The sequence below is a fragment of the Mya arenaria genome, chromosome 14 (assembly GCF_026914265.1).
Source record: "Mya arenaria isolate MELC-2E11 chromosome 14, ASM2691426v1".
NCBI classification, from domain to species: Eukaryota; Metazoa; Mollusca; class Bivalvia; order Myida; family Myidae; genus Mya; species Mya arenaria.
This window is the reverse complement of record NC_069135.1, coordinates 4121865-4148343: the sequence shown is the minus strand read 5'-3', so window position 1 is coordinate 4148343 and position 26479 is coordinate 4121865. Positions and strand designations below refer to the sequence as shown.

The 26479-nt window shown below is 33.5% G+C and overlaps 2 protein-coding genes across 3 annotated transcripts in view; one reads left to right on the top strand and one right to left on the bottom strand.

The window, feature by feature from the left end:
• Positions 1 to 775: 775 nt before the first annotated feature.
• LOC128217790 (serine/threonine-protein kinase Nek4-like) lies at positions 776 to 20866 on the bottom strand. 2 transcript variants are annotated; one of them, XM_052925177.1, is made up of 13 exons: positions 20686 to 20866; positions 15484 to 15753; positions 14507 to 14607; positions 12049 to 12145; positions 10878 to 11114; positions 9200 to 10450; positions 8533 to 8593; positions 7633 to 7673; positions 7183 to 7259; positions 5238 to 5284; positions 3570 to 3630; positions 3003 to 3087; positions 776 to 2646 (listed from the first exon to the last, which is right to left on the bottom strand). In XM_052925177.1, the coding sequence occupies exons 1-13, from the start codon at positions 20776 to 20778 to the stop codon at positions 2533 to 2535; spliced, it is 2535 nt and encodes an 844-aa protein (XP_052781137.1). In that variant the 5' UTR covers positions 20779 to 20866; the 3' UTR covers positions 776 to 2532. The 2 variants fall into 2 exon arrangements, 1 of the variants encoding a protein (XP_052781137.1); XR_008258271.1 differs by lacking the exon at positions 5238 to 5284 and having other exon boundaries at positions 2592 to 2646.
• A 2531-nt stretch (positions 20867 to 23397) lies between these two features.
• The window catches only part of LOC128218173 (guanine nucleotide-binding protein-like 3 homolog), a 34459-nt gene continuing 31377 nt past the window's right edge, over positions 23398 to 26479 (top strand). The window contains exon 1 of the mRNA XM_052925755.1: positions 23398 to 23523. Coding sequence (XP_052781715.1) covers positions 23511 to 23523 — 13 coding nt within the window. The 5' untranslated portion in view covers positions 23398 to 23510. The remainder of the gene's footprint in view (positions 23524 to 26479) is intronic.

Sequence of the window (26479 nt, the reverse complement as noted above, 5' to 3'; positions counted from 1 at the left end):
CATATAGTTTGCTTTGAAAACGTCTTAACTTTTTCATTATACAGAATTATTTTATGTAATTATCATATTCTTATGATACACTGTCATGTCATACTGTAATGCACTTGCAGAACAAAATATGTCATTGGAAAAATATGTTTTTGAGACAATTAAATTAAATTTACCTTCCTCCAAAGTCTTTTAAAAAATTGTGCTTAAAAAATTGTAAAATATTTGAGACTATAATTTATATGATAAGTGTAAAGATGAGATGGCCCTGGACTCTTAAGTTCTTATAATGAGAGAAAATAATGTCAGATATGTCCTGAGACATTGGATGTAGTTTGTGTCTATGAGGGAACTGCCTGAGAATGCTTCAGTTAACCATGACTATTACATTTTGTACATGCAGATCGATGGATAATTTAATGTGTTATATTCAACTATATCAATAAATGCATTGTTTATACTAGAAGTAAAACGTTTCGTACCAAGAACTGTGGCAATATTTAACATCAAGTTGTTTTGGTTCTACGGAAAATCATACAGACAACACTGTATGTAAAGTTAGATTAGACCATTTTATAGAGTTCCCATATCGTCATTCCCCTTTTAAAATGTTAGCATATGAAGTAAAACTCTCTAAAAGTATTTCCGATTTTAACAAAATCTTCCCAAATAAACAATATAAACAATATACATGTACCGTATTCAAGTTGCCTTTTAAGCCTATGTACGCTGGATCCCAATGTTTTCTATGAAGTTGAAGGTGGATTTCATATAACAACAACTACTGTTTCCATGGTTTAAATTTTATATCTGTCCCTCTATTCAAATGTACATTTAAAATTGCAATGGTATAAAATATAGTCTATATGTATATACATGAACATATAACAAAACAAGGTATCCAATATCTGAACATAAGAGGTAAAAATCTCAGAACAACAACATATAGTGGCACATTAGTATCAGATCTGATGACATTTTGTAGGACTGCAGTTTTAACCTATGTTGATTCCAATAACATTAAAACATTGACACAAACATGAACACGGCATTTCTTTATTGTGTGGTACATGTGCAAGAAAATGGATGATATTTTGAACATGACTTAACAAAATATACTTATTACTGTACACACTTTACGCCAACATTTGCGTAGTGTATCGGTGTGCCAGAACTAGGATGATAATTATGAAGTACAGAGGTTGGTAGAGGGAATTTCATCAAGAATCCTACTAGGAGTACAAAAGAAGGATTTAAAACTGCAGTTTTACAGTGGAAATATCTCCTTTGGAAATGAAAGGGCCCCCAAGAGTTCTATTCTATTATATTCTATTGGAAGTTTTTTTCCAAGCAGTTGTTTACAAAAAATCTTCGAGCTATGCCATCTTTATATATATATATATATATAATTCGATGTTTGTGTTTGCCAAAAGGCATATATTTGCTACAAATACATGAACATGTTAACATGAAGTTGAGGAAGGTGATTATTGTCATAAATATGATAACAGGTTTTCTCAGTCAGACATATGACTGAAAAATGTGGTCCTGCTTAACAAAGAACACAGTAAAACTAAACATGACTTATCACAAAACATCATTAATGTAATTTACAGATAAACATAACTAACTACATCCTGTGTATAAAACAACAACTTATAACATACCCCATATTGCACTACATTTGCTGTCTGAAACAAATAGCCACCATAAACATAGCAGAGAATCAAAACAAATCAACATTACTACAAAAGATTGTGGTTCTGTCCAAAATGTATTTCTTTTAGCAAAATCAACAATAGTTTGGAGTAAAATAAGGCTTTTCCTTTCACCTCCCCAGAAAATACCCTCAGTGTTCCAGCTTATGCCTCTGCCAAGGAGATCACTGAAAGGGTTCACATCCAGTGGATTCACATTTAATTATCTAGAAAGCCTCGGACATAAACAAAATAAAACTTTTCATTTAGTCATTTATTGTTTTTATAAAGTGAGGTATTTAGAAGCTCGTGCATGCACATTGGCTAGTATAGAACTATTTAGAGGCATTATGCACTGAACACTAAGAAAGTTAGCATTTTTATTTTATTAGAATCCTACATTAGTGGTGTCAATATAATGGTTGAACACTAAGACTGTCAGATAAATCAGATCAAGCAATCATAATTGTTAATCCTTTTATTGCAATTAAGAGTGGGAAATTGTGAACCATCAATGTATGAAAATATTAGAGTAAAAAAAAATATCTTCCATGAAATTACAAAAAAAACCTCTTAACTTTATAAGTAAATGAAAATAATGAAGAAATTCTTAATAAGGGCTATTCCAGTAAAACATATACCCCCTGGGGGGAAGGCAATTATTTAAATAGTATATAGGTGGGTGTCTTTTTTCACTAATTTGAACCCAACAAGGGTAAATTTGCTTCTGTAGGGGGGTGGCATAATTTAAAAGTGCCTTCCCCCAGGGGGTTATATATTTAAATGGAATAGCCCTAAGTTTAAAAGTAATGGCACTGAAAGTATAAAAGACTGTGTATTAAGCTGATTATCTGCCTGTCAAGTTTTTTCTGTGTGTTTTTCCCTCTAGTGTTCTCAGCACTTGTAGGTGGGTTTTGTACTTATTGTACAGGCTTGGTCCAAGGACATGCTCCAAATGTACCTAGAATGAAATAAATATTCATGCATAAATACATTTAGCGGTACAGTATAATAATCTTTTTTGATAATTGTCTGGTTTCTTCAAGAGGCACCAAAACCCTACTTCTTAAATAGTTCAGACGGAGTGGTAAACAGGATTCAATTTGTATAGACAGTATATGTTGACAGTTTAAACATAATGGCATGTTTATTATAGGAATTTTAAATGTTCATTGACAATACTACGACATTGATACACAAGATACCAGTCAGTTTTGATACAGGGCATTTTTACCCTTTGTGACATATAACCCAGACAAAAGCCATGACAATCTGCAGTGTTCATAATAAGATCAACAAACAGAATGGTTCGCCCACCTGCAAATCATTTTCATCTGACACCAGGTCCATTATACCGAGAACATGACGTAGATTGTCATAACCCATCCCCTCAGACAGCTCACTGTAACACATGGTAGAAATGGAAATAAGATCACTGTGTGAAGCCATTTATGTAAACTTTTTAATACTGACATTTTTCATATAAATTTTCATAAACAATATTTCATTAGTTTATTATTCTATATAAAACAACACCAAACAGAAGCTTTGCATAGCGAAAGCCACGCCTGTCATTTTTCTTTCACCATCGAAAAAGAGGCATTACTCAACAATCATTAAAACCGGAGTTATGGGCCTTGCTGTACATGTGCGTATTGTCTCTGCCAACATGTGTACCAAGGTTTCAGTACCATTTTCATACTGATGGTAGGAAATTAGGAGCACTTCAAAGGTTACCCAATACTCATAAGCCAAAGGATAAGCTCAAAGGATAAATTGATGTATCTGCATCTTTCTAAAGGTCTATTATAGCAAGATCAATCAATGCATGTGCGCATTAAAGATGACCACTGACCAGTTGTAACATTTGAAATGCAAACTCACTGTTGTACATGGAGTATGTGTTCTGTTCTCACTGAGTCGCTACACCCTGCCCGAACCTGGGCTGAAATAAACACACACAAATAGTCTTGAAGAAAGTTGGCACACAGTCCTATATTTCTCAAGGTTAAAATAATGCTATATAGATATGCACTATGGAAATTATCTACATATACATTTATAAGAATATATTTTACAATGTAAGGTAGCATATGTTTACATGAATACATAGTCCATGTGAACTGCTACTTGTAAACCTTGATAACAATGTTACTCATGTAGACTAACAGCAGAATGATAGATCTATGTGCTGAGTATTATAATTAATGAAAGCGCTGAAAGCGTTAAAAGGCTGTAGGCGCAACAAGTATGATTTTAGATTTTTTACAATTTTGTTCTCTGGCAATAGAAATGGCAGCCAAAAAATATTTTGAGTGAACCCAGACTGTTTTCGATATGTGCCTGTTATTACCTAAGAAAAAATAATGTAAATTGATTAATTTCCAATATAATTACCTGGTTTTATAACAGTAACTGATAAATTTGTATGTACTATATATGAACATTGCTTTCATCTCGCAAGTTCATTGCTAGTGTACAGTTATTTAATGAAACCTGACATTGGCTCAGTTGTAGTAACTATAGTAAGACATGGTCTTTTAGTCAACACATTTCAATAATCTGCATAATTCTCTATAATTATCTATTCATCTTGGTTCCTCACCAAGATTTATTTAAGATTCTTTGGCTTGCTTTCAAATTCACATTACATTGCAATCTTACGAACATATTTAAATAAAACGATCTTTTAATTTGCACTATTTTATACTGCATAACACCATACGTCCCCTTTTGTAACCCTGGCGCATTAAAATCATTTTACATGTCATGTCAAAAAGTAGGACTGACCATGCCTGATTTCATTTGCAGTCCTTAAGTCTGAAGACCTGTGGCCTACAGCCTTAAAACCCTAAATACTTAAAGTGGACATTAAGAAATCGCTGTTCATGGGTAAAATTCATGCCAAGGTCTGAATATGAATTACTTGAATTGAACTTCATTCTGGAAAGTTTGCATTGGTTTATTTATGATGAGTGTTTTATGGGATGCAACACCAGATTTGGTTCTTCAGACAAGTAGTTCTTATAACAATTTGACTATGTATTCAAGTCAATTAATTTCTCAAGAATTAATTTCAGCTTATAATATAGGATATAGAAAATAAATCAGTAGGCTAAGTAAAGGAATGAACATATTTTGTTATTACTTACATGTCTTGAAGTCATATAGCGTTTGACAGTTTCTTTTCACTTTTTTATTTAATCTTAGGCATGTATGCTTTTGTATTTTCATTCAATAGCAACCGCTTTTATATGTAAAAAAATAACAATTAAAGTACAATGGAATGCCTGCATGGTTACTATGGAAACACAAAAAAATATGCATTTAATTATGTTAAGAATTTAATTCGAACGGTTGAGCATAAAGTTGAAAAAAAAAAAAATCATCTTCCATCAAATTATATCCATCCAACTTATTTAACAAGTAACAAGTTTGCCCAAAGAACCAATATCTTGCGCCCCAGCCCGTATGTGTTCATATACATGATAATGTGCAATAAAGTGTTTGGCACGATGTCGGGCACACATGCTGATGTGTATGAAGACTTACATAAAACGTCCTGCATTGCTTGATGCCCATTCTGGCCATTAAGGGTGCTAAATAAAGAATAAACAAGCATAGAAATACACATGAAGAAAACACTATATTTAAGGTGCTTTAAAGACATTTTTGTTTTTCTACCCATTTCTTTTATCTCAATTCTAAGCAACTCACAGGGTTTACTTTCATCACAAATTCTTTAATTGCTACATGTTGGATTGGAATGATTTGTCTTTGGTAAAAAGGTAATAAAATCTAAAATATTTACAAACAATATTACAATATTACCTTTATAAATGGAAGGGTAGGAAAACAAACCAAGTTAATATAAAACCAAAGATTCCAAATTAAACATTTAACATAACATCTGACTTCAGGCCAGTGTCATTTAAAGGACTTGCTGTAGCATCAAATCCTTAAAATAAAGTCTTCATAAATTTCAATTTGGAAAACATTAATTAATAAATTAAATAATTAATTTGATATCCATAAAATATTAGAATAGTGTAACTGGTACAGGTGCGTCATTTCATTTCCATGACAACTAGACAACTAGACAACTATGATAAACTACTGCCTTTGGCTTTCCAACTGATTTAACTTGCTTAATGACACTATATTGATGTACAGCAACAAATCTTTGAATGAAACAAGCCCAAAGATTGTAAGTTAACAGACTACCTTTAATCTGTCAGGCTGGTTACGGTGAATATTAGACTAGGGAAAATGTGAGAGAATATATGAATACACATGGAGCAACATATTTGGAGAAAGCCAGTTGACTGATATGCTATACACACATATATATATATCTACGGTAATTTATATCTAATTTATATCTGGCACAGCAGGCATTTTAATATACAGTCAAACCTGGTAATAAGGTCACCTGTTTTGAATGGCTACCAAATTCTTTACATACTTTTTTACTATATACCGGTAAGGTACATGCATTAAGTGGCCACCTGTCCAACTGTCACGGTCACTTATCTTTGATCCCATGAAGTCATTTAGACACTCTTAGTACAACTTGTTTGTTTATAATTTAAAAAAAAAAAAAAAATTAAAAATTAAAAATTTCATTATTAGATTCCATAATAGAACTTGATCAAGGCATTTTTTATGACTTTGTTGTTTGAATCTCCAAAGAAAGTAACGGAAAATGGTTCATAAGCAATATGTAACTAAACCAGGTATCTGGTACAAGTTATTGATATTATACACAAGTGCAAGGAACAAGTTGCATAATTACAATCACTACGATTACGGGTAAAAAACCCTGATTTGTACCATGTTGTCAAGGAAGAAGTTCATTTTCTAACATGTGGTATAGGAGAATAGCATGGTTATTAATCCGCACACTAGTTATTGCATGGTTAGGCTACACCTACTTGTTTGAGTTCCGATATATGGGAGTTAATGTATAGAGGAAAACTCTCCAACATAGTTAAAGTTTCAATGACATTGATTCAGCAGTTTGATATTTGTTTGTGAAAGAATAACATATGTTGGAAAACTGTAGATACATTGAATTTAGCCAGTGATTAATATTTGCTTTTTTGTGAATCAATCCATGGTCAAATTTAAAACGCAGGAAAGTACCAATTAACGAGTACTTGCAATATATTCAATTATGGCATCTTGAATGTAGAACATACATGTACCAAACAACAAAATATCTTTTTCAAATTAAAAGAATCTACAGTATGTTCAGGAATTACATTTTACCTTTACCAACCATAAAATACTTTTGATCAGGAATTAAATAATGCATGCATGAATAAATAAAACAGAGTCAACATGCATTCTAAAATGAGCATTTGAACCATACATGTAATATGACAAATACTGTTCCAGTACAAGCAATGTTGCTGTGGGGGGTGGAGGGGGAGGGGGGAAGGGGTGGGGGAAGGGTTACAGGAACAACAGGCCTGGCCTAGTTATTAACCATTACCTGTCCTCACTGTAGGACTTGGAGAATTTGGCATGCTGTGCTCGAGTAAACAGCTTCACATCTGTGGAAGAGCTGGTCTGGAAAACAAATTGATACTGGGGTAAAACTTGATATTGAGGTGATCCTTTAATATACTCCTTTGTTTTTGTAACAATTAATTTCAAAATATTATGATGGGAGGCATAAGAGAAATTGTTGAGCTTCAGCAGATCGTTAATTATAAACTGCATGATTGTATAGTACATGAAGAGTACTATTTAAAATAAATCAACATATGATGTCATATAACGAATTATGGGTGCTGCCTGTTTGATTTTGAAGAAAATAACAAATAAACATTATGTTGAGCTATTCAGAAATCCAAATAAAACACATTTATGTCCGAAAGAATAATAAGCAACAGTGATTAAAAAATATGTTATATAAACCAATTTTGACTAAGGCTCTTACATGATCTACAGATGCTGAAACATCTGACCCCTTTCTCTTCGCTGAAAAAAGGAGGATTGACAGTTAAAATTTGGAAGATATATTTATCAAGAAACAGTCAAAAGAGCATCATCAGCAACCCAGGTACAATCTTCCCTAACACTTAATACAAACCATGGGGAAATTGACTGACAAAATCTTGTTTATATGATTATGCCTGTGGCAGGGGAGACAGCTCTTCTTCCAATGAAATCACTTGATACAATAAAATACTCTTCAACAATGCTGTGCTGAAAGTTATCGCCGCAGAAGAGTGATATAAGTGGCTGGTTTCAAATTTGTAGTGATCAGGTGGACGTTGTTTAATTCAAACTTTCACCGCAATACTTTTTCTATGGGAAAACAAAAGTATGAGTGCCTGTGCATATGTGAAAGTCAGATTTCCATAGACGTTTCCTTGCAGAACCAATAAAATTGCTTTATAAATTATTCATGATAATGAATATTTCCCTTGCCAAGTCGCCCATTGTACACAATGAAACATAGTGATATTGAAGCAGTAGCATATCAAGGGTATCCAACGATAATTAAACATTAACAATTTCCTTCACATAGTAACATGTAGGTAAGGGCTATATCATTTTAACACAGACATACAAAAGGAAGGCTTAATAAAGAAATTCAATGGTGGGCGGTTCTGTTTGTGAATTTTATGTTAAAACGACTTCTTGGGGGGGGGGGGGGGGGCGGTCCGATTTGGACTGGTGTGGACTGTATGTTAAAATGGTAAAGCCATTTCTCATTAAATCCATTTATTTGTCCCATCTATATAACTTATAAAGAATGTTTCTTATCTCAGCGTCTCCTTATATAGATATGTGTTTTGGTATTTACTCCTTTGAATATACAGAAATATCTTACCTTCACTTTGCTTCTTCAAAAAGCTCTCTTTCTTCTTTTTTCCTTTCCCCTGAGAAGGCTCCTACAATAACAATTAATTTAATCAAATTGTCTCAAGTAATACAAGGCTACAGTAAAAATTGCATTTCATTCATTGAACAATGTTATAGCCAACTTGTAGCTCATTTAAGGGACCAGACACCAGATGATACCATTGCAAGAAAAAGAGAAAATTGTCAAAGACTTCTGTAAATTTGATATTGTGTACAATGCAGTGAATCATACATACTGATGTATCACATAGCAAACAACACATGTATCTTTCACAGTTTTACGTATTTTACCAATTCACAATTTACTGGGTGTGTCTACCATGTATATATACAAGAAAATAAAATAGCATCAGTATATGTATCTGTACTAATCACGTGGCTTTCACATGATATACAGACTATTAACTTGGAAGCCATTATGCACTATATTTTAATGATTTTGAAGAAATACTGTATTTGCCGATTTTTGGACCATCTGGTGTCTATTCCCTTTATTTGTTACAGCTCCCCTTGTTATTTCAACTGCAATACCGGGGTGATTGTTACAGACCTATATATTATTTGAATATCTAAGCAAAAACATTAAATTACTTTAAATCTTTAACATAGCAAACTTTTGTTAACTTATATCATACCTGGTTTTCAAACACATCATCCGACCCCTGTGATCTAATTGTCTCTGAGTGAGTGTCCACAGAACTGTATGGTGACATATTGTCCTTCAAGTGAGCTATTACATCACCTACATTAAACTCTGGCTCTTCATTATTGTCATTTACTGGCACATCAAAAGCTTTCTTGGGCGATTTATGTCTTTTGTCACCTTTAAATGCTATTCTTTTTTTAGAACTGTCTTTTGTTGATTGCTCAATTCTATCACAAATAGGCACCTTAGCTGTTCTTGATTTAGAAGTTCCATCTAAAGTTTGCATTAGCCTGGGATCATCTGTTCGTTGTCTTGTACCACTTAAGGTACCAGTACTAGATAAAGACACTGGCTTAGTTCTTTGAACAGACTTAGGTGTTATGTCATGCTTAGTGTCACTTTTAGACCGGACAGGGGAGGAATGAGCACTATCACTGTCATCAAGGTCATGACCTTCACTGACCTTCTGAGGTGAAAACCAGTCAGTAGGATCACTTCGTTGTCGGTTCCACCTCTTGTCAGGACGAAGTGCAAACGTGTCTTTTAATCCTTTATACTTGTACTTACTAACATTTTTAAGAGTTTGTTCATTGAACTGATCTTCCTCTTCGTCTGAATCTATGTGACCTAACCATGAGCATTGACCATGACCCTGAATGACCTTTGACATAGATTTGTTTTCTCTCTCCTCAACTTCCTCTTCTTCATTATCATCTTCTTCATCGAGTGTCTGAGAGTATTGTCTCAACAAAGTCTGACTAGTTTCATCATTATCATCATCTTCATCATCATTATCATCATCAATTTCCTTATCACCATTGAGAACCTGTTGTTTATTTGTTATCGTTCCTTCAGTTATATTACCACGTTCTGACACTGGTGTCAAGGTTTCTTTCATCACAAATGTGTCTAGCTGTTCTGTAAACTGTTTGAGCAAACTGGCATCTAACACTGTCCCTGGAGCTTCCAAATCACTATCACTATCACTGTCATCTTTCTTATACACAAATGTATCATACTCTATCATTGTACCAGAACTAGTACCCTGCTGAGTCATTCTAAGGGTATTAATTTTCTCACACACATGAGCAATAGAGTTGCGGTACTTGTCTTCCTTTGACTGGTTCATCTGTTTCAGTGCATTTCTCAGTGAACCTGAACCAGTCCCTGTTCCTGACTTCTTCTTTTCTGACTCCTGGTTAGGCTGTGGCATTGATCTCACCATAGTGGTTGCAGAACCCTGAAATTTAAAGGTAAATGGCTCATTTTCTGAGGAAAACAAATGAAACGTAACATTTGATTTAGTATATGGCATTCAGTTTATGGCTTTTTCATCTCAGTAAAAGAGCTGTCACAGGACTGTGACAAAATGCCTGAAATTTCTCACAGGACAGGTAGTATTTGGGTCTATATGGACAAAAAGCCTTTAGCATATAACATGGTTATGGCATTTTTGTGTAAAAAAACAACAAACAAACTCAACACATTTTTAATGGCTTTGCCCAGGTTAAGTAAACTTTATAAGATGATATTGTATGTTTATGAAATCTTAAGTTGACTTGTGCATATTTATTATTGCGCAATTTAGTTAGTCAACTTGAATTTGAATTAACATCCAGGAAAATAGCTGTACATGTTCACCACCTTAACATCACACTAAGTCTTACCCTGTGATATAGAAGCAGATCATTCTGCACGATATCCTTTGCACTGGGCCTGTCATCTGGTTGCTGCTCCATCATCTGCTGTACGAGCATTCGGATCTCGAGGCTATATGTGTCTGGAGTCTCTAGAACCTTTCCATTCTTGATTTCCCTGATAAGCGTCCAGAGGGCCCGACCTTGAAATGCCCTCTGCAAGGTCATCATCTCATACACACAACAACCTAGGCCCCAGATGTCTGTCTGTAGGTAATGAAGGAAATGAGTCAGTTCATTCATAGAAAACTAGAGTCTATGCATGAAGTGATTACTATTTCAGGCCCTGGTTCCATTATAAGAATGCAAGAAAATGAAACAGGATATATGCATCGGATATAACAAACCAAAATGGTTTATACATCTATTTTTCACACAATGAGTATAATTGTGTAATGTTTTAATTAGTTTATTGCACTTTACGTAACATACAGGTATGGTAACAGACCAGAAATCCATATACTGAAACTTAGTTTGAGTATCAGGGATTCAGGCTCAATGCTGAAAGTCCAGTTTTGATTTCAGGGATAAGTCCTGAACTCGCCTGAACTTAAACATCCCAGAGTATATTACTGGTAGATTGTTCTACTACACTACAAAGCATAACTACCATATTCCTCTATATTGCTCACCTGTCACTGATTGGTTACAAAAGAAAAAAATCTAAAAAAGTAAATGGTTACTTAGGCAGTCCATGGTTGTTAAGGTAAAATATGGTTGCTAAGGGTTTGCTTTAGTAGTGGGTCACCCAAAGAAAATTTCTGTGAAATTATTTTAAAATCGGGCCAGCAGTTTCTTAAGATTTTCAAAGATAAACCATATAGCAATATAGTGAAAACAAGCCTTGCTCCCTGACAGCCATGCTTTTTTATGAACAAACATGGCTTGAAGGAATTTGATAGAAGGTAAAAATGTATGTGAAATAGTTTTGAAATTCAGTCAGCAGTTTCTGAGGAGATTTTCATAGCTCCGCATGGATAGGGAATCTGGTATTGGCCAAACTGAGGAACATTCCTGGAAGTTTGGTTGAAATTGGCACGGTGGTTTAGGAAAATGTTCATGAACCATCACAATAGCACAAATATTAGAATTCCTTGCTTAGGTCAGCTAAAAGCGTATTGTTTAGGAAGCTCACACCAACCTTATGATTGTATGATTTGCCAGAGAACAACTCTGGGCTCATATAGGAAGGTGTCCCGATGAAAGTATCAGCTTTTGTCTGGTTGAGATCCAGCACCCTGAAAAAAACAGCCATACACATGCACTAGGCCAATTTTTTAAAACTGCTTAAGTCTCTTATAACAGGATTAAGCAAAGCTCATTATTTCTAGTTTCTTAATAATTTGCATATTATTGAGATGTTTTTAGACTTAAAATAGTATTTATCTTTATGATAATCATAATATTAAATAAAATAATAAATAATGATTTTTCATTTACCAAAATCAAATGTATTTTGGGTTACCATTGATATAAGCTACTTAGGCCTGTTACGCTGAAAAGTTATGAGAAATTGGGGCAGCATCCAATTGATGATAATTCTAAGGTTTCAAGACTTAAAACTTAAGAAATCATGATTCTTGAAAAGGTCATGGTCAAATGTTAATCGATTGTAGTTGCAAGGTTAACACAGCCTTAAACACTCTTCATTAATCAGCATAACTATACTGTTCAATAAAAGAAAGTTCAATAATTTAAAAAACAAGAGCCGTCGTAAGACAGCGCACTCGACTACGCCGCTTTGACTTAGAAGTGAATACAATAATGATGTAATATTACCAAGTTTGGTCTCTTTATGTCAAACCTAACTAAAATTGTTCGATACATAAGGTGACTTTGATACTGCCCTCCCACGAGCCCGCCCCAACAATGACGCAAGCCATTCAAATAACTTGATTTCCCATTATGAAAATCTGGTTAAGAATATACAAATATGTCTTTCAAAAGAAATAAAAAAAATAATTCAAGGGCCATAATTTGTATTTAGGGTTAAAATGGAGTTATGTTTCTTGTTTTAAGATGGTCGTAAATAATTTTGAATTTTAGTAAGTGCATTGAATGAACGGTATAGAAGTTTTTTTTATTAAAATCCCAACTTGCCCTTAACTTTTACTTGCCTAAAACTCTAACCCAAGTAAATCAGGGGCCATAACTTGTATAAAGGATACAGAGTTATGTAACCTCATTGGGTGATGGTCCCGAACAATTGTGTGAAGTATTAAGTCAATTGAATGAAGGGTATAGAAGTTATTAATAAATATCCCAACCTGCCCTAAAACTTTAACCTATTAGTTCCATAGTCAATCAGGGGCCATAATTTGTACAAAAGATAATATGGAGTTATCTAACCTCATCATGTGATGGCTCTGAACAACTGTATGAAGTATTAAGTCAATTGAATGAATGGTATTGGAGTTTTAAGTGAAAATCCCAACTTGCCCTAAAACTTTGACCAGACACCGACGCTGGGGCGAGTAGTATAGCCCACCTATTCTTTGAATAGTCAGGCTAAAAATCTAATAAAAAATAATGATGTTGTAAAATTATACACATACAAACACAAAAAGCACATACTGTAATTGTGACTGTAAGTTGTTGCATCATCATGCTTTATTCTGATCTACATATCGTAAAAGTTTCAGTGCATTTAAAATCATCTTTGAAGAAATTAGTTTAATTTTTCACATATTTCTTGAATACCCCTCATATTAATGAAATTACTGTCATATGAAAGAACCAGTATTTAAGAAGCAACCCTCTGTATTCACTTCACCATATCTTACAGGGCAAGTTGACACAATACAGACTTATTAATATGTACCACATAAGCATAGCTTATAACTTGAAGTATGTCACCTATTTTCTATAATTATGATCAATATACATGACATTACATCTCCTGCGGGGCTAATTTAACCTGTGTATGGGCACATGAAAATAACTGAGGCTGATTGACGGTCAGAAATATTATTTTTCTTAAAGTTTAAAACAGTGTTTATTCAAAGATCAATACAAAACCTGGACATGTATAAGCATGTTATAATTTGTGCACAGCAATTGTTTCCTCTGTTAAAAAAATAATGATTAAATGGAAGGGTTACCTGTATTCAAACATTTAAACCATTTGCATACTTTAAAGATGTCAAATCAGTTTTTGCAGTATGAAAATGTTGGTGAAAAATAAAAAATATAAAACCAGACAGCCTAAGAGTATTCAAAGGGACTCGCTCACAGATTTTATGAAGGCAACATTTTTTTTTTCAAACATCATTTTGAACAAACCTATACTGTACCAGTAACTAGCAGATACTAATTTAAACCAAATTAAATCCAAGGTTAAATCTTTCAATCTTTAATAACATTATTAAGCTTTATAAGCTTTTGACAAAATAGAGCATTATCAACAGACCTTTTGCTGATGCCTAATTGCTGTAACAAGCAATTTAGTCACATTTCAGACAAAAATAATTCATTCTCCTTTCTGACCCTATGAAATGGGAGTCTGAATGAAAATCTGAAATAAATTATCTTAGGCGTTACACATATTTTCATTGCATATTTGAAAATGATAACTAGCCAAAACTACAAATGCAACATACTTAGCAATTCCTAAATCACCAAGCTTTACTGTTAAATCTTCTTTCAGGAAAATGTTTTTGGTTTTCATGTCCCGATGTAAGATCTTCTGATCATGCAAATACTGAAAATAACATGCAAACCATACAGGCATAAATACATGTGAATGTGACAAGTTGCTTTGGCAAATCAGTGCATTAACAACCTTGACAGATATATGAACCATGAGCACAACAAATAGGTATCATAACATTTTGAAAATGTCTTTTTTGACAGATCTGGCTTATAACACCAATCATGCATTTTTTCTTTTAAAAAAATCAAGAGAGATTACGTCATCGCAAATTTCAGTCCAAACTTGATCAGAAAACACACCTTACATTCATAGAAATAACTATAATATAAATACCGGGGACCTCTTTACATGCCACACTATTGAAGCAACCTAGCTTTGACATGATATTTACCAGTAAAAACATATTGACTATAATAAACCTATTTGTGTTTAACCCAGTTCATATACCATGTGGCATGTACAGTCAATATATTAATGTATTTTATATGTCAGCTACAAAGTAATAATTTTAATATGAGGTTTTGCCGCAGCTTTCTGAGGGTTTTTTATTTGACAATTAAATCATATAAATTATCTGGTGAAAATAAGTGACAGAACAAAACACACCAATTAATGAAATCTTCAACACGTTGAGTGGGTTGATAATAATATGAATCAAAATAAAATATTAAACATTTATAGTGTATTCAACATGCTTGTAGCACATGCAGCAACACTATTAAAACCCAACTACAAAACATTATAATAATGCCACAAATATGTGAATACTATAAATTATAATTAAAGTTTTCATAGGTACATTAAAACATATCAAATTTATCATTGAACAATTCAAATGACCATTTGAATGTATTATGTTTTACAATGAGTTCCCAACTGATGGATCCCAGTTGAGTTTGGAATAGTGAAACAGTACTCTCATACCTTCAGAGCCCCTCCAATCTGCAGGATCCAGTCAGACACAAGAGCCTCAGGGACAGACATGCCGCTCTTCTTGATCCGCTGGAGATAGTCCTCCATATCCCCGCCAGCACAGAACTCTGTCACGATGTACAGACAGTCATCGCATACCACTGACTCCACATACGTCAGAATGTTCTCTTGCTTCAGGCGAGACAGAAGGTGTGCCTCTCCGTTGGCTTGGTCCCGACCAGCCTCGTCACATTTTTCTAGGTCTATTTCTTTAACAGCAAACTGTAAATAGAAAGTAAAAATATCATTAAATTAACTTTATTAACTAGCATGCCACAAAACATATCCCAGATTGGCAGACCATTTCATGAATGATATCCTGCCAGATGGAAAGAAGACACAACCCAGATTGGCAGACCATTTCATGTAAGATATCCTGCCAGATGGAAAGAAAAACACAACTCAGATTGGTGAACTATTTCATGTAAGATATCCTGCCAGATAGAAAGAAGACACCACCCAGATTGGTGGACCATTACAAGTATGATATCCTGCCAAAGTGAAAAGACACAAGCCAGATTGGTGGACTATTAAAGATCCTGCCAGATGGAAAGAAGACACAACCCAGATTTGCAGACTATTTCATGTATGATATCCTGCCAGACAGAAAGAAGACACCACCCAGATTGGCGGACCATTACAAGTATGATATCCTGCCAAAGTGAAAGAAGACACAAGCCAGATTGGTGGACTATTTCATGTATAAGATCCTGCCAGATGGAAAGAAGACACAACCCAGATGTGCAGACTATTTCATGTATGATATCCTGCCAGATGGAAAGAAGACACATCCCAGATTTGCAGACTATTTCATGTAAGATATTTGCCAGATGGAAAGAAGACACATCACTATTGGCAGTCTATTTCATGTATGCTATCCTGCCAGATGGAAAAAAGACACATCCCAGATTTGCAGACTATTTCATGTATGATATCCTGCCAGATAGAAAGAAGACAAAACTAGTTCATGTTTAATGTTTAATGAGTCCCAGATTAAAAGAAGATACATGTACAGCCTAACATGACAGACCATTTTATGTATGATTAAGCCCAGATCGAAAGAAGATAGACCATGGACCAAATTTTACCAAAAACCTTTAGTATAACAAGGTGAAACTTGTATCTCATTGTATTCAGCCAAATTATTTTTACAATATCAAAACTACTTTATCTTAAATATAAATTCCTGTGAAAGCATCAAAACTCTTTGACATAAGAATATTGCAAAATATAAAACTAAGCTTCATTCTGTTATAGGAGACTTAATGTAAGATTGTTGGAAGAATAGGGACCAGGGCCTATTTCAATTAAGGATCGTAGTTGTAACTTCAAATATTTTAAATCTTCATGTCACTTCACAAATTGAAACAAGTAGAAACAAAATTCCATTGTAATCTGTTAATCTAAAATACTGGCTCAAGTTCTATTCACGCAAAAAATATACCAAAGTTTCCAAAACGAGACACCAAGATATTTCAGTTTACAACAAAGATCTTCAATATGGTTGTCCGGTAAGCGCAGTGGTTAACATGCACGCTTCTCACCAAAGCATACCCAGGTATAATACACAACTTGCGCATGTGAGTGGTTGATGGTCACAAAGCCAGACAATGGCAGTTTTCTCCGATTTCTCACCACGAAACAAGATCACACCACATTCTCACACAACATCGTGCCAAAGAAAGTGACCTAGCAAAGTTAATATAACAAATTATTCTCACTCTTCAATGAAGTTTATCATGACATCCCGACAGCTTACTTCAATAAGAAATTTTTGAGCATTCTCTAGATTATTATATTACTTACTTAACACATATTAAGTTATGTTTATTTGAATACTTCTTTAATTTAAATCTGATACATTTGTCTCCTGTCGTCTATTATTCTAGTGATACCTTTAAAGATGCACTCTTACTCACAGACAAGATTTACCACAATTAATAATATTGTTTTAATATTCCATAAAGGATGAATAAATGTCAAAAACAATGGTTCTTATGAAGGGTAATGAGTATAATTTGATAGAAATGAGCATAAAACATGGTATTTCTACCTTATGAGACTATAGTAGACCACAGTAAATCTTTTAGAATTCACCAATCGTTTATTTTTTTGCGCTTTCTGCTATTAAATACACGGTTACAATCTTGTTATCAGTAATTAATATTTTCATAAATGCATTATTTAGGAAGTAGTTAAAGGTTTATTAGTTAAAATTGAGGTTTGTTATACATGTGTATGTATTAATTTTGAATAAGAATGTCACTTAAAGTATGTGTCCTTATATTATTTTTTCCTCTTTCCAGCTGTATCAGTTGTTACTTTTAATGCATTTTAATAAACACTTTAACAGTCTGTGAGCTTATGTTTATTGTATCTTGTCTGGCCGACTTATCTTAAAATTTCAGAGGATTTTTGAAATTAACTAGTTTACTGGAGAAATACCTGGCGAATGGAATTTGACAATAGGAAAATTTACCATAATGAACATAACAAAAGAAATAAACAACAAAATTTGACACTGAGTTGTGCAAGTAGAAAAATACCATCCCTATAACAAGCATTGTCTTCACAGACGCTGCCCATACAGCAAGTTTCATCACAATATCTCATGCCCAATTAAAGTTATGAAGCAGAAACCATTTTTCTATTTTTAGTAACAGTGACCTTGACCTTGGCCCCACCAGCCCCAATATTGAACTTGACCTGTATCTTCTGAAATGTACACCTGTGTACCAAAAAATGTTCAAATCTGTCAAGCCTTTCATGAGTTATCGTCCGGAAACCATTTTCCTATTTTTAGTAACAGTGACTTGACCCCACCAGCCCCAATATCGAACTTGATCTGTATCTTCTGATGTTACACCTGTGTACCAAAAATTGTTCAAATCCGTTTAGCCTTTCATGAGTTATCGTCCAGAAACCGTTTTTCTATTTTTAGTAACAGTGACCTTGACCTTGGCCCCACCAGCCCCAATATCGAACTTGACCTGTATCTTCTGATGTTACACCTGTGTACCCAAAATTTTTCAAATCTGTCAAGCCTTTCATGAGTTATCGTCCGGAAACCATTTTTCTATTTTTAGTAACAGTGACCTTGACCTTGGCCCCACCAGCCCCAATATCGAACTTGACCTGTATCTTCTGATGTTACACCTGTGTACCAAATTTTTTTCAAATCTGTCAAGCCTTTCATGAGTTATCGTCCGGAAACTGTTTTTCTATTTTTAGTAACAGTGACCTTGACCTTGGCCCCACCAGCCCCAATATCGAACTTGACCTGTTTCTTCTGATGTTACACCTGTGTACCAAAAATTTTTCAAATCTGTCTAGCCTTTCATGAGTTATCGTCCGGAAACCATGAAAACCGACAGACCGACCAACCGACAGACCGACCGACAAGCTCACTCCTATATACCCCCTCAAACTTCATTTGTGGGGGTATAATGAAGAAAACATATCTTACTACATGAAGTACAAAAAAATGATTATCAGTCGCTAGTAAGATCCAAACATGAATACAGTTCCACCATATGGAATCCTCAACATAAGACAGAGAAAAAAGTCCATCAAGTTAATCCTGTTTCATTGCACAGTCAAAGTGAACCAAAATTCATTTTTCCAACAACAGTAGTCATTTGGAGCTCAGGCCTCAACAAATCCACTCACCCACATTTACGAGTGAATATCTAGGTCGATCAAGAAGAAATTCAATCTCACAAGTCTGCATGGGCCAGTAAGATTCTCCAGATTCAATTTTTAAATCAATTTATTTTCCAAAACAAAATGGGTGTGATAATTATATTTTAAATTAATTAATTAATAAATTAAATTATAATTAAATACCCGATGTAAACAGTCAAATTGAAACCAAAAATGTGACCTCATCTATTTTAACGAATGCACATTGTTAAACGCGAAGACTCTTTAATTGAATGTATGTTGAATGTTGTAGATGATTCTTTAGGGAATCAAAGAAAACAAATAATTAATTGTTAAATTATTTCATTACTATTAAATAATTATTAAAATGTTTTTAATAAATCATTATTGAATATAAGCCTTAATTGTATACGATCTGGTTCCCTTAATCACAAGTACAGTTACATGTTGGGAATTTTTAAAGTTCATTTAATGTTATACAGAGCAACCAGCACAGCACATGCTTTCATGGTCTATATTTTTTATGCTTTTACCCAGCACCCTCATCATGGTGTCTGCTTACTGATCCTGTGGATATTTGACAAGGGTCACTGACATAACGGACCTGATGGACATAACGGACCATGGACATTATGGACCAGACATAATGGACCAGATTTGGGGACATAACGGACCATATTTAGGGACATTACAGACCATGATACATGTATATAATTTAACTCAATTTGTTTTAACTTTATTTCAAATAGTCATACAATATATGCAGACAATGATTTATATTTTACCTAACAGTTTGTTTTAACTTTATAATGTACCATATTTCGGGACATTACAGACCATGAGCTATACTTCTACTCACAGTTGTTTTAACTTTTTAACAATTGTACCATATTGTGATGTGAATATCTATATATTATTATAGGTGATCGATTGCCTTCTGAAATAAACTTTGGATTGTCATATTTGTTATAGACTAAATATTTACTGTGGGTGCACACTGGTCTTTAACACCTAATGGAATTTCACAGAAATTATCAACAGTCACATTCTAACAATTGATCTATATAGATATAATCGGGAATTTTTCACAAAATTTGCAGGTGTCATAGCAAAATGAGCACGCATATACAAGTATATATTAAATAATGAAGATGATGTGGTGAAAAAAAAAAGTTAATAACATTATAAATCATGGTCCGTTATGTTTCTCAAGATGGTCCGTAAATGTCCCTAAATATGGTCCATTATGTCTGGTCCGTAATGTCCATGGTCCGTAATTCTTTGACAAGTAGAAGGATGCATTGAAGATGAAGTTTAAGAATTTTGCCTAACAAAACAAAATTTAAAGTGTAAGTGCCTGCCTTGACCAGACCAAATTAACAACTACAGGTAATATTCATTATGAGAAATTTATGTAAGCCAATATTATTGAGTCAATGATTACTAGCTCAATCTTGGTTTTACAAAAAATAACTACAGTATTTTTTTCACCTGTTGCCCATCTTCTTGTTTCACTAAGAATACTTTCCCATATGAGCCTTCCCCTAAAAGCTTTTCATACTTTAAATCTAAAGAATTGTCCATTGTATGAACAATTGTCTAGAAATAATTGGAAAAGTATGGTGCATTGAAAATTGTTTTGATATTTTCAATTTAGATTGCTTCCGGTTTAGTTGAGCCCTGTTTTTAGTTTTTCATGAATTGCTAGAAGGGGAACCACATGGTATTAAATCGAAACGGCGATAAAATGAAACGGTTATGAATGGGAGGATTTTTCAACCCCAAGATATTTCAACCCCTTCCCAAAACGAAGACTTTTCAACCCTTAGACTTTTCAACCCCTATTTCAAAGACTTTTCAACCCCTACCTGTTTGGACTTTTCAACCCCTAAATCAAAGACTTTTCAACCCCTAGTTGAAATATTTTGATAGCCATATTGAAGACTTTTCAACCCCTAAATCAAAGACTTTTCAATCCCTATTATTTTTGTCAGCCAGATGTTGTCTTTTTCATTGTTTTTGCAAGAAACTTAACCAGTTGTTATTGAAATACAATTAGAGATTTGTGTGGCTTATTTGTTACACTTTTCTCCAAAGTATTGGATGAAGTTTACAAAGGCTTTGCCTTTATTTCCGGACTAGCTTGTCAGTTAAGGGTTCATTATATATCCTAGTTCTAAGGAAACTCAAAGCTGCTCACACTTCAACTTTTAATGTAGCATAATATCCAATATGAGTAGTATAATATGACGTACTCTGAAAATACAGAAATAACAATCATAAGCATAATATAAAGAATTAATACATAGTAATTCATATATATTATCAATAGAAATAAATGAATGACTTCTAAATAAAATATAAGTCATAACAACTATTCAACTCAATTGAATAGTTTAGCTGAGATAATCTAGTGGCCGTGATCATTGCTAAAATACATAGAAAACTATAAAACACATAAAGCACAAAACTAACACAGCAACAATACATTTTACATACCGATTGTGGATCGGGTAGTCTATTACTACAACTCACTCTCCGTTCTGTATCATCCAAACTGTGCCCTTGTTAGTCTGTCTGGTTGTAAAAATAAGAATGTGATAAGTGCACAGAAGAATGTGGTATCTTCATGCCAAGAATACACAATATACATTTATATGCCGCCATGTTGAATTGTAAAACAATGCAATAACTACAATTTAAATACAAACAACAATTCAACTGCAATCATAAAGAATTAGAAATAATACCATGACTAACCTCTTGAAATGTCTTGAAAGTTACATCATATAAAATACATCAGCTTATTTACTATTTACTAAGCACTGGTGATGGTTAGGTTTTTTCAAAATAATAATCCGAACATTAACAATGGTACGGTAAAGTAAGATTTTGGTGCCTGGTTACTCCGAACATGCAATTGTTGTATTATTCTGAAGGATATTACATATCTCATATATTATGTACAATGTTATTACCATAATTGTGTTCTTTAAATAACAAATTTGAATAATTGCAAAAGAAAATGAATGCAAAGAAGAATTTACAAAACATTCTCCCTTGTGCCTGTAGAATGCCAATAAAAACCTGAACTTGAACATTTATAAAACTTTCATTGCTTTTAAAAAGGTCAACAGTGGAAAGTTTTTTTGTAGTACCAGATATGTATCAAGATGGCCATAGTTTGGAATGATGGCTATGATATTAGAACCTTAATTTAAAACTGTCACTTTCAAGTTACTATAACCTCAATTAAAGGTGTTATGAAGCCCCTTAATCCCTTAGGAATTTATGACCATGTCACACATGTTGCCCATTAATGAATGTGCGACCTTCATTCCATTCTTTAACTGCATATATGAAAAGACAATACAATGCTTATAGCATTTTTTTACATTTATACCACTTTATAATAGAATGTCCTTATTTTTTTTAAACTGAGAAATAAAAAATGTTAATAAAATCTTATATTCCCCTTATGGTGATAATTAAAGAAGTCCAACTTCAACACATGTAACTTATGTAATTTGAAAGCATTTGGAACTCAATCTATAATACATTTTTATCATCTTTGAACTCAATGTATACTTTTGTATTTCTTAAACATTGTCTGCTAAATCATGATATTTTGAAATATTATGAAGAATTTTATTTTAAAGTTCAACTCATTTTATTGTCTTTTTTATTGATGACAAAATGTTTTTAAAAAGTGTTTTAAAAAAAACTAAAAGAAAAACAAAAGCTTTTTCAATTAATTGATGGAGCAGTACCATGTACATAATGTATTGTATGAGGATATCCTCAGGGAGATAAGGAAGATTTATGGCTAAATGACTAAATAGCTAAATGGACAGTCGAGCATTTATTTTTACTTATTTCAATGAAAATATTTAATGAATTATTGTATTATCATGTGTTTTAAGTATGTATATTTTGTATGTATTACATATTTTTTGTTTGTTATATTTTTAGTCTTAATATATTCTTGATTTTTAAAATAAATTTCAAAATAAATTGTTTACTGTTGTAGTTATTTTCTTAAAAAGGTGAGAAATTAAGGGGTTGAAAAGTCTTCGTTTATTAGGGGTTGAAAAGTCTTTGTTTAAGGTGGGGTTGAAAAGTCTTAGCACTTTTAGGGGTTGAAATGACAAAGGGGTTGAAAAATCTTTGATTTCACAAATGACAAAGGGGTTGAAAAGTCTGACAGCCTTATGAATGCATTCTACAATTACAAAGCCGTTTTGACAAAATTGTTTTTGTAAACAACGTGTTTATAATAAATGTTGGCCTAAATATCAGTGATAAAAGACAACAAAATGGTCAAACTAAGTGAGTTTTACGTTTGATATATTCTGATTTTTTCGTCTAATATTTATTTGTTGCAAGTTTATCTCATTAGAGGGAATCATGTCGCGAAATATCCTTTTATTAATGGTATATCATACAATTTCGCGAATATGAATTTACATCAATAAAATTGGCCTTTTGCTACTGCTTGTCACGGTTATTGAAAATGGTTTTTTAGATGACTTCGATTTTCATTTGAAAACTCTAAAAAAGCTGAAAGTTTTGTGTAGGACTTTACTCAAAACAACTAGAGAGGAAGGAGTTTCGGTTGTAGTGTAGTCCAAATATTAGTCCACCTAAATGGCCGTCAACGAGTCTTTTGACGATTTTTTTTTAATATGGCAGACTCGTGACGTCCACCATCCCAGCAAAAAGCAGCAAGCGGTCCTTGCGCAGAGAATCCTCGCGGCCACAATTTTGAAATTATCTCCGTTATAAGTTCAAATTTCTACGAAAACATTATTGCCCACTATTAAACACATATTAAGTTATGTCAGTATGCCCAAAAAACATCTTAAGTTATCATAAAACACTTACAAGTGTCGATTGTTAATCAAGTATCCCGATATCGGTAAATCTGGGACAAATCTGACTGGTTGTGTACACGTATAAGAGTATTCGTGACCCATAATATATTAATGTGAAAATAACAACTCTAATGACAAATTAAATCCAGTTTAGATCACTGTCGGATAAAAATTGAACAACTTTGTCATTATTATTCAACATAATGCATATTATTACAGTATATCATTTCGCCCGTTGTTAAATGGTAGAGAGTTGTAGCGTTACAGGGATACATAAGAAATGTCAAAATAATATAAAAAAGTATCCCTGATCACTCATTATTGTAGCTAGTCCAAATATTTGAACGTTGAAGGATTTTTTTACGATTTTTGATATGGCAAGTCCTTCACTTACAAATTGTTTTGTACAAAAAGTGGGTAGTTATTCCAATCAGGATTCCGGGTTAAAGCATATTGCGTCTATAAAATATCATAAAAATAAGAAATATAACCAGATAATGTAATTTTATATTAGTTCCGTACACTAAAAATAAATATCCAACAAAAAATTATGAGTTTGACGGGTTTTTCTTCATTGTTCTGTCAAAACATAACAATATATACATGAAGGGCAAAGCTACAGTTCACAATTTAACAACAATCGGAACATTTCGGCCATGGCCGAGTTGTTACGATTGTATTAACGAGGTCTATCTCGAAGCTTTTTGGAGGAGGTCGAGTTAGTACGATTGGATTGAGTTGTTCCGCTTTGCATAATTGTTGTATGTGTCAAGTCAACTTTCGTTTTATTGGAAAGGTAAAAACTGCATTAAATGCTTGTTTTGTGCAAAATAGCTTTGCACTTCCATTGTAAAATATGAACATAAACCTTTATTATCTATTTCAACCATAAAATACTTCACTTAATACAATTTCAGTATTTTTTAACACCCCCGGTTTTTGCACAAACCCGTTTAGAGGATTGGAAGAATCCAGTAAAACATGTCTATTATTTTAGACTGGGTTGTAGTGTTGGTCTGTCAACAGGTGAAATGATGGCTAAAGCAGTTATAATGTACTTATTGTAAAATGACTCAATGTTTAATTGTGATTGTCTTCATGAAAATAGTTGGGTTTTTTCATAATTAAATAGTTGTGTCTATTCGTTATTCCCTTTTCTGGCAAATCTTCCCTTTCAAGGGCCCTGGCCCCATTTAGCCACAATAATGCACATATAGGGAACTTTTAATGCCCCCGAAGGTGGGCATATTAAAATCGCACTGTCCATCTGTCCTTCCGTCCGTCCATGTATCCGGCTCAATAACTCGTGTCCGGGCTGTAACTTTCCCTTGTATGGACAGATTTTAAAATAACTTGCCACATGTGCTCCACATACCAAGACAACGTGTCGCGTGAACGACCCGTGTCCCTACCTCTAAGGTCAAGGTCACACTTAGGTGTTTATTCACAACAGAGTGCTGCATATAAGGACATAGAGTATAGGTTGTCGTGTCCGGGCTGTAACTTTCCCTTGTATGGACAGATTTTAAAATAACTTGCCACATGTGTTCCACATACCAAGACGACGTGTCGCATGACAGACCCATGTCCCTATCTCAAAGGTCAAGGTCACACTTGGGTGTTTATTCACAATGGAATGCTGCATATATAAGGACATAACAGTGTCGGTTGTCAACTATGGGTGGTATTTTTTATGTTTAGAGGCAATTTAAAATAACTTGCCATATGTATTTGACATGTAATGGCAAGATCAACTTTTCATGTACTGACCTTGTTCATAGGTCAATGTCACAATTGGGGGCATTCGTCACATACTGTGACAGCTCTTGTTTAACATTTGGATATTCATTTTGTTCCCTTAACGCCACAAGTCAACCGATTCATATCAATGTAAAATATATTCTTTAACTGTAACTCCACAATATTTATCACCGCTATGTTAGATAAAAACACAAAAGTTAAACAATAATTATTTTCAGCCAATACCTTTCTCTTATTACACTTAAGTGTTTTATGAAACACAAATTTAGATCGATCTGTCAACAAAGCATCGCCATTTTTTATCTATCTAGCAAGTGCTCTTTATCTTTCCGCTAAATATACTTAGCGCTGGGATCGGTCATTCTTGGCAAGGAAAACAACAAGTGGGATATGGACGCGTAGAATCGCCAAAACAAAAATCATCAAAGACTCTGCAGCTGTTTATATGGACTAGGCCCCATTCAGAGTTGAGAGACAACCTGCTTATTTTAACAGAAGTTTTAGCACAATATTAACATCTTTATTTGTTGTCCTGCAGGATCACCTACCTTAAAAATTGGGTGACCATAAACAAATATCCTCCAAAATATTTTTGTAAACAAGCCAATTAAATATCTTAAACTAATCATTGTTGATGGAATGCTCACACT